The 8240-nt window shown below is 44.7% G+C and overlaps 1 protein-coding gene across 2 annotated transcripts; it reads left to right on the forward strand.

Moving 5' to 3' along the window:
- The first annotated feature begins 459 nt into the window (after positions 1 to 459).
- EEF1A1 (eukaryotic translation elongation factor 1 alpha 1) lies at positions 460 to 7883 on the forward strand. 2 transcript variants are annotated; one of them, XM_036766244.1, is made up of 8 exons: positions 460 to 764; positions 2930 to 3106; positions 3530 to 3709; positions 3920 to 4216; positions 4306 to 4456; positions 4565 to 4821; positions 4918 to 5152; positions 5265 to 7883. In XM_036766244.1, exons 2-8 carry the CDS (start codon positions 2963 to 2965, stop codon positions 5387 to 5389), a joined length of 1389 nt encoding a protein of 462 aa, XP_036622139.1. In that variant the 5' UTR covers positions 460 to 764; positions 2930 to 2962; the 3' UTR covers positions 5390 to 7883. The 2 variants fall into 2 exon arrangements, with proteins under 2 accessions (XP_036622139.1, XP_036622138.1); XM_036766243.1 differs by lacking the exon at positions 460 to 764 and adding an exon at positions 1349 to 1638.
- The last annotated feature ends 357 nt before the right edge of the window (positions 7884 to 8240 follow it).

Raw genomic sequence — 8240 nt, forward strand, 5'->3', positions numbered from 1 at the left:
TGAAAAGTTGGGCAGCACATTTATATGTTCACATGTAATACAAATAAAAATGTGCATGTATAAATGTGGGCATGTCTGTACACGGGGACGTAAGACTATAAATTTTTAAACATTCTTCCCCCAACCCCCCAAGCCTTCATCTACTCAAAAAGTCTATACTTTTGAGATTCCAGAATTCTCATCTAAGTCACCTCGTTCATCCCTAATTCTGATTTTAAGCAAAAATGGTCAGGGCCAGAGATAGGAGGAAAGTGAAGGTGTGTGGTTTTAATTAAATGTAATTAGATGGCATTGTGCTGGTAGGAACCCCGAGCAGAGTCTGAACCTTTGTGTATTAAGAGAGGGGCAGCTCCTTCCAAAGTTGGGCAGCAGCAAGTCATGTGGAAGGATTAAGTGAGCTACAGGGATTCTTTTGGGATACATCCTCGTTGAAATTTTTTTTTCCTTTTGGAGGGGAGGGGGGAAAGGAAATGGATGTCGAAACCGGAAAAGGTGAATCACAAAAGGATGCATACCATGGTGGTTTTTCAGACTAGAATTCTGGGGAAATTGCATATCTTTTCTCAGGAACCGAGGCCAAAGAGCCGGTAAAGAAGTTTGGCCCTTCTCGGATACCATAGTGACGGGAAGGTGGGAAGCAGGAGCGGCAGTGATTGATGTGCCTAGGAAAGAGTTAAAGAGACCCACATTTAAATGCAGGCTCATCACTTATTATCTAACCATAAGAGGAATCTTAAAGAAAGAACGGTTCGAGGGTACGGAAGGTAAGGCCCTGTGCTGCCAACAATTGGTTGCGGATCCCGGCCCACAAAGTTGCCCCGCCGTTGAAACGTGTGAAGACCCTCTGGGACTGGCGCGGCTGAGCTGCCCGCCCGGGACGCCGGCGTCACGTGGCTACTCCCTCCAAGTAAAGGAGAAAGGGGGAGTGGAAGGAAGAGGGGGAGGGCTTCCGAGCCACGGAGTGAGTGCCAGCGCTCGAAGAGCAGCGGGCCGGGGGTGAATGATTAGCTTCCCTTTCTTTCCACCCCATTCCCCATTGGCAAGCTGGCTAGGGCCCAGAGGGACCTAAGGCCAGGGAAACGCATGTTCGATAGTCTAGTTGTGCCCTGTTGCATTTGCCGGTTTCCCTAGAAGGCACTAAAGCGGAGGAAGATTCTGGACTCTCCCCCTCCCCCATGAACGCCAAACCTGGAGACCAGAGAGTAATTCATACAAAAAGACTGGCCTCCGCCTGGGGAGATGGAGGGGGCGGGCGGGTGGGAACCGAGGGGGAAGTCAAGGGATCGTCGTAAAACTCTCTCTGACTGAGAACCGCTGACTCAACTAGTGTCTGTCCGCCACCCACTCCGCTCAGATAATTGACCGGGGCGGGGCAAGGACGGATGCGCGCGCCTTCCCGTGCGCCCAGTGGGGTTGGGCGGACATTTCCCTCTGTCCCCGGGAAGGGGCTTAGTGGGGGAGGGGACGAATGGGCACGTTGAATCCGAGCGGGTGGCTAAAGCGCGGGGGGAGCTGGGTAGCGGTGACGCGCGGCTAGCCCCACCTCCTTTCCCGGAGGGAGGAGGGGGAGGACAGTATATAAGTAGCGCTGCCGCCCTAGACGTTCTTTTTCGCAACGGGTTTGCCGCCAGAACACAGGTAGGAGCGAACGCCGCGCCCGCCAGGCTAGGCCTGGCGTCAGGCCTATGGCCTTAGGCGTCCCTTCCCCCCCATTTTCCTTTTTCTTTACTTTCGTCTATTTTTTATTCTTTTTTTGCCCCAACTTGAGTCTGAAAAGACCGCTTTCGAGCCTTGGAATTTTCCCGGGACACGCCTCGTGCTTGGGCCTGATAGACTGCACGAGCTGCGGCCCCGCTATCCAGCCTCGTGCTAGGTCTGCCCCCGCGCGCTTTTCCCACGGGCCTTTCCATTTATCTGCCTCCATTTTTGGCTAAGTGATTATTGGGTAATGTTTGAGATGTTTTACGATGGCGACCGGGCGAAACACTGCCTTTCTTGGGGTGTCTTATAGACCCTTCCGCGTGTGTGGGTCGGCGCCAGCGCTGCCCCGCGCGGTGGCGGTGATGTCCGTAAGATTGAGTGCGTGTGTCTGGTTGGGGAAAGGAGGCGGTGGCGGAGCCGCGCGCTCCAGAGTCCACCCGCCTTCAGTTCGTGGCACATGTTGTGGCGCGGTCTCGGCGGCTCGAGGGGCGGGGCCGGGGAGAGGCAAGTGGGGGCGCGCAGGCGGTAGCGGGGCCGCGCAGGATGGCGACAGGACAGCCCGGTAGAGGCTAGGCCTTGTCGTCTGGGGCCGCATGGCGGTAGGGGGAGGGGCACTCAGGAAGAGGGGGGATAGCTACACTTTTGGGGGCCACTTAAGTGGACAAAATAGTCTTAGGATGTTAGACCGTAGAGCCTCAGGAGTGAGGGCAGGGGTTTGAGCCGAAGCCTCCGCCCATGGTCCGGCCAGACGGGTGCGTGAGCTGAAAAATGGCCGCTCCCTGGGCCTGGTGCAGGGAGCACAAAATGGAGGACACGGCGGCGGCTGAGGCGGGCGGGTGAGTCACCGGCACAAAGAAAGGGATTGGGGCCTTGTCGCTCCTCCCCATCTAGTCTTGGTGGCCGGCCCCGAGTCCTGAAAGTCCACGGGGCTGAGGCCGGGCCCCCGCCCCCCTCCGGAGCAGACAATGCCGCGGACTGGGGGAGGGGCACCGCCCGCGGAATTCGCCCCGTGTGTGGTGTGAGTGTGTGCGCGTGTGTCTGGTGGGAGGAGATTGAGAGGCCTGAGCAGGAGCCGCTGTTGGCTGGCTGGGCACGCGGGGGCTGCCACCCCGGCTTGGGATTTTTCTTTAAGTTTTTATAGGCTCACTTCCTCGTTAAAGGTCACAGGCTGCCCCCACTTGACTGTTAACACAAGCCTGTTTTCTTAAAAGTTCTTGTTTTTGCGCAGGTGTTGTGAAAACCATCGCTAAACTTCCAAAAAATGGGCAAGGAAAAGACTCACATTAACATTGTGGTCATTGGACACGTAGACTCTGGCAAGTCCACCACTACTGGCCACCTCATCTACAAATGTGGTGGAATTGACAAGAGAACCATTGAGAAGTTCGAGAAGGAGGCTGCTGAGGTACGTAGTCTAGAGGGGAAAGGCTATTGATAGGATTTCTCAACTTGGATGGTCAAATGGTATTATAAAGTAGATGATTTGTTAAATGAGGTGGTCTCTACTTCTCATAGTTTTGAAGTATTCTTTGGGAATTTCAGTGTGAGATAAAGCTATCAAAAGTATCTAGAAGAACTTATCGACCACTGTCAGTTATCTAAACTATTTCAGAAGTTGTCTGGAAAATCTATTTCTTTTGCCAAGGGTACTGAGTTCATGGATACAGAGAGGAAGTAGGATTTGATTAAGGAATCTGTCACCTAGTTAAGCCAGGTCAATAAAGGTCAAATTATTTTTATACAGCTAGTAATTGAAACCTTATACCAGCTTCCATCTAGGAAACTTTGATTCAATTCCAGTCACAGAGCTTGAACTTTTATTTCACAGATGGGAAAAGGCTCCTTCAAATATGCCTGGGTCTTGGATAAACTGAAGGCTGAACGTGAGCGTGGTATCACTATTGATATCTCCCTGTGGAAATTTGAGACCAGCAAGTACTATGTGACCATTATTGATGCTCCTGGACACAGAGACTTTATCAAGAACATGATTACAGGCACATCTCAGGTTTGTAGTATTAAAAATGATAAGGGAGAATATTATTGTAACGTAGAGGTTAGCTCTGCATCAGATGCTGTTCATATAATCAGTTTTAGGGGTTGGGTAAACGATGGGTTTTAGAGTCATTACCCAAGAGAGGTGGTTGCTTGAAACAAGGGGGCTTTTAGTATTTACAGAACCTTTGTTTAGTAGTATTCTCTCAACTTACTTTAATAGGCTGACTGTGCGGTCCTGATTGTTGCTGCTGGTGTTGGTGAATTTGAAGCTGGTATCTCAAAGAATGGGCAGACCCGTGAGCATGCCCTTCTGGCCTACACACTAGGTGTAAAACAACTGATTGTTGGTGTAAACAAAATGGATTCCACCGAGCCCCCCTACAGCCAGAAGAGATATGAGGAAATTGTCAAGGAAGTCAGTACCTACATTAAGAAAATTGGCTACAACCCTGACACAGTAGCTTTCGTGCCAATTTCAGGTTGGAATGGTGATAACATGCTGGAGCCAAGCTCTAATGTGAGTATAAGTCATTTGTTGAAATAATTTAATGTATGAATATGCAGCCAAGTTTCTTAAATCACTGAATTATAAAACTTGTCTTGCAGATGCCTTGGTTCAAGGGATGGAAAGTCACTCGTAAGGATGGCAATGCTAATGGAACTACACTGCTTGAAGCTTTGGATTGCATCCTGCCACCAACTCGTCCAACTGACAAACCCCTTCGTCTGCCCCTCCAAGATGTCTACAAGATTGGCGGTAAGTGATTTTGTGACTAGGCAATAATTACATTTCTTGGAGTGCTTGGTGAAAAAAAAACTTAGTATCTTCCTGCTTTTATAAAGGAGTTTTACTTGCTTTCACTAGGTATTGGTACTGTTCCTGTTGGCCGAGTGGAAACTGGTGTTCTAAAACCAGGCATGGTGGTCACCTTTGCCCCAGTCAATGTTACAACTGAAGTAAAGTCTGTCGAAATGCACCATGAAGCTTTGAGTGAGGCTCTGCCAGGGGATAATGTTGGTTTCAATGTCAAGAACGTGTCTGTCAAAGATGTCCGCCGTGGTAATGTGGCTGGTGACAGCAAGAATGACCCACCTATGGAAGCAGCTGGTTTCACTGCACAGGTATCTTCAGATTTTGATGTCAGAAAATAGCCAAATATGTTTTGGGAGTAGAAAAAGGCTTAGTTTGCTTTAATCATATGTGTTTTTTTCCATAAGGTTATTATCCTGAACCATCCAGGCCAAATCAGTGCTGGCTATGCACCTGTTCTGGATTGTCACACTGCTCACATTGCTTGCAAGTTTGCTGAACTGAAGGAGAAGATTGATCGTCGTTCTGGTAAGAAGCTGGAAGATGGCCCTAAATTCCTGAAATCTGGTGATGCTGCCATCGTTGACATGGTTCCAGGCAAGCCCATGTGTGTGGAGAGCTTCTCTGATTATCCTCCTCTGGGTAAGCATATAACAACGGTTTCCTCCATTACCTTACCTTTTGTAGTACAGAAACACTGAACCGCTTTTTCTCTTACTGGATAATAACTAATGAATCCCATTTCCTAATGCAGGTCGTTTTGCTGTTCGTGATATGAGGCAGACTGTTGCAGTTGGTGTCATCAAGGCAGTTGACAAGAAGGCTGCTGGAGCTGGCAAGGTCACAAAATCTGCCCAGAAGGCCCAGAAGGCTAAATGAATATTCTGTACAACACCTGCCACCCCAGTCTTAATCAGTGGTGGAAGAACGGTCTCAGAACTGTTTGTCTCAATTGGCCATTTAAGTTTAATAGTAAAAGACTGGTTAATGATTACAATGCATCGTAAAAGCTTCAGGAGGAAAGGAATGTTTTTTGTGGACCATTTGTTTCGTGGCAGTTTTAAGTTATTAGTTTTTAAAATCAGTAATTTTTAAATGGAAACAACTTGACCAAAAATCTGTCACAGAATTTTGAGACCATTAAAACAGTTTAATGCGAAACCTGTGTGTTCTTTGGGTCAACCATTATTAGAATTCAATGGGGGTGGAAAGCATTTAAAGTAACTGGCACAAATCCTTTGGCCATCTTCGCTACAAAAATTTTTGGGCACAAAAGTAACAGGCAAGTGAGTTCATTTGGCCTCACAATTGTAATTTTTGTTTAAAAAATGTATAGTTCACCTTTGGACAAGACTGATAAATGTTACCTGACCTGTTAGGCCTGTATACTTCTAGCCTCTTAATGGAAAAAAATGGTATTCCCTTTTTGTAGTTAAAGGGGAAAGTACTCTAGATTTTTTTTTACGATGCCCTTCCAAAAGCCTTTGGCTTGGTTCCACTAACTTTTCTAGCTAGACAATCTTCTCAACACCAGCAAGACATCTGGTAAAGGCTATATAAGATTGGATGGACTTAAGTGAATTGGCATGGTCTTGTAAAAATTTTTATGTAATCGTCCATCTGAGAAATTAACTGACACTGAAATGAGAATTATTTGTTTGTAGTTTAGCATTACCTCATTCTAATTGTGCCAAATAGAAGTAATGCTATCTGGGGGGTGTGTGATAAAAGGTAATCTAGTAAGTTAAAGCAATGAATGTCAGGTGTGCCACTAGCAGAAAACTGCCATGTTAGCTGCTTTGTTACTTTTGTGGTGTAATATAGTTAATATGTGATAGTAATAAAGTTCCCAACTTCTAATATTAATTTTAGGACTGAAAGCTAGCATTCTTTCTATGGAGTTTCATTATTACCTCTTAAAGTAAATTACCTCAGAAGTTTGTTTTTATAGAACCAAACTTGGAATTTTAAATCTGATGGGGAAATAGCCTCCTTGAAAGATGAATATCCGTATTATGGATTTTTTGGAATTTTCCAGCTTTGTTAAACTGCCTCAAAACAAACCCTTAATAGTACTAGTAAGTAGGGTATTGGGTAGATGTTTTAAGGGTTTACACATTTCTTGGACTTGAAACATGCATGGTTGCGTTGTGGGGGGGAAAATGGCAAGTGCTATGTAGAAGATGGAATATTGGCTAGGAAACCACTTTAGATAAATCAATATGTAATACACATAAAATAATAACCTGTTTGCAAAATTAAGTGGCATTGTCATAATGAAGGGTTTTATTTTGCAGAAAAGGAAGACCTAGACATGTTCTTAATCTTTTTCTGCAAATTTTTATCAGAACATAGCATTTAAAAGTTTTCTACCTGGGTTGGAAAAATGCCAAGACTTCTGTATTAAGGGGCAGTACATTCTTAAAAAGGCCCAGGCCCAATTCAAGCAAAACTGCTGATTACTTTTGAAAGTTTGGGGTAGCTTCTTACAATTCGTAATTAGCTAAGCTGGAAGTGAAAACCTATTTTAACTCACAGTAGGTGTTAAGTATTAGTGTTAAGTAGAGGTATAACGGTATGTATAGTGGTTAGGGAACATCTATAGTAAAAGATCCTGACCCATGCTAGATGTGACCTGAGCAAGGTTTAACCTCTGAGCCGCATAACCTCTCCCAACTCTTGGCCCTGAGAGTTGTACTGTAATTGCCACATCTACGTTGCTTAGGATAAGTGTTTCTCCTTGGAATGACTACAAATTTTAACTGGCACCACAAAGTGCCAGTGGATAGTCTAAATTTTGAAACATTCCCAATAACTGCAAAGGTTGGTTAGAGTGAAGAACTCCCTTTGATTTTTCTCAGTTGTGGATTATACTTAATTTGAATTTTTTAATACTTTAACCATGTACTATATTTCTCTTGAAGTCACTGGTCCTTTCAAAGTTTATCCAGCCTGACTGGCATTTTCTTATGTAAAAAAAGCACAGGCAAAAGTTTTCTAGAGGCTTCAAGTATGACCACATTATTGGGGCTATTCAAGTGAAACCATAACCTGGTTATTTGTGTTGGATGGTTTTTTCTTCAGTTTAAATTGTCCTACAGATTTTTGCAATTGAGTGTTCTTGACAATAACCAGCATCTATATAGTAAATTGTAGTTTACTGCCATGAACCATGTTGTGTTAGGATTAATTAGTAAGGAAAGCATAGGCTGACTATAAAACAGTAGGAATTGGGAAAAAGGCCATCTTAAGATAATTGTAATATGTTAAAAACTGGGAAATGACCTGTCTTAATTCTTAAGCCTTTGGGAACAATATAGACTGGGTACTCAATATTCATTGTATTACTAGAGCCATAAAACTCCCACAAGCACAGCATTGCTAAGGAATCCTTGCCAGGTTCCATCACTGCAATGTACATTTTTCTCTTGACATTTGGAAGATTTTATTCTATAAGCCAGTAACCGTAAATACGAATCACTGGGTTAACTGGTAGTTTGATTTAGTTTGAATGTTGCTTATGTTTACATTTGTCATGTTTAGAATCTTTGAGAACTGTCATCAGGTCTCTCCCCCTCTTTTTGTGATGCCTAATGTTTTATTAACCAGAAGATAACACTTAAGTATGTATACAGCTATTAATACCTAACATGCCATCTAAAAGTAGCATCTCTGGGATATAAGATAGAAAAAAATGTTTGCTAACATTTTCTCTCAGTATAAGAGGTTG

This window comes from Trichosurus vulpecula, chromosome 7 (genome assembly GCF_011100635.1).
Source record: "Trichosurus vulpecula isolate mTriVul1 chromosome 7, mTriVul1.pri, whole genome shotgun sequence".
NCBI lineage: Eukaryota > Metazoa > Chordata > Mammalia > Diprotodontia > Phalangeridae > Trichosurus > Trichosurus vulpecula.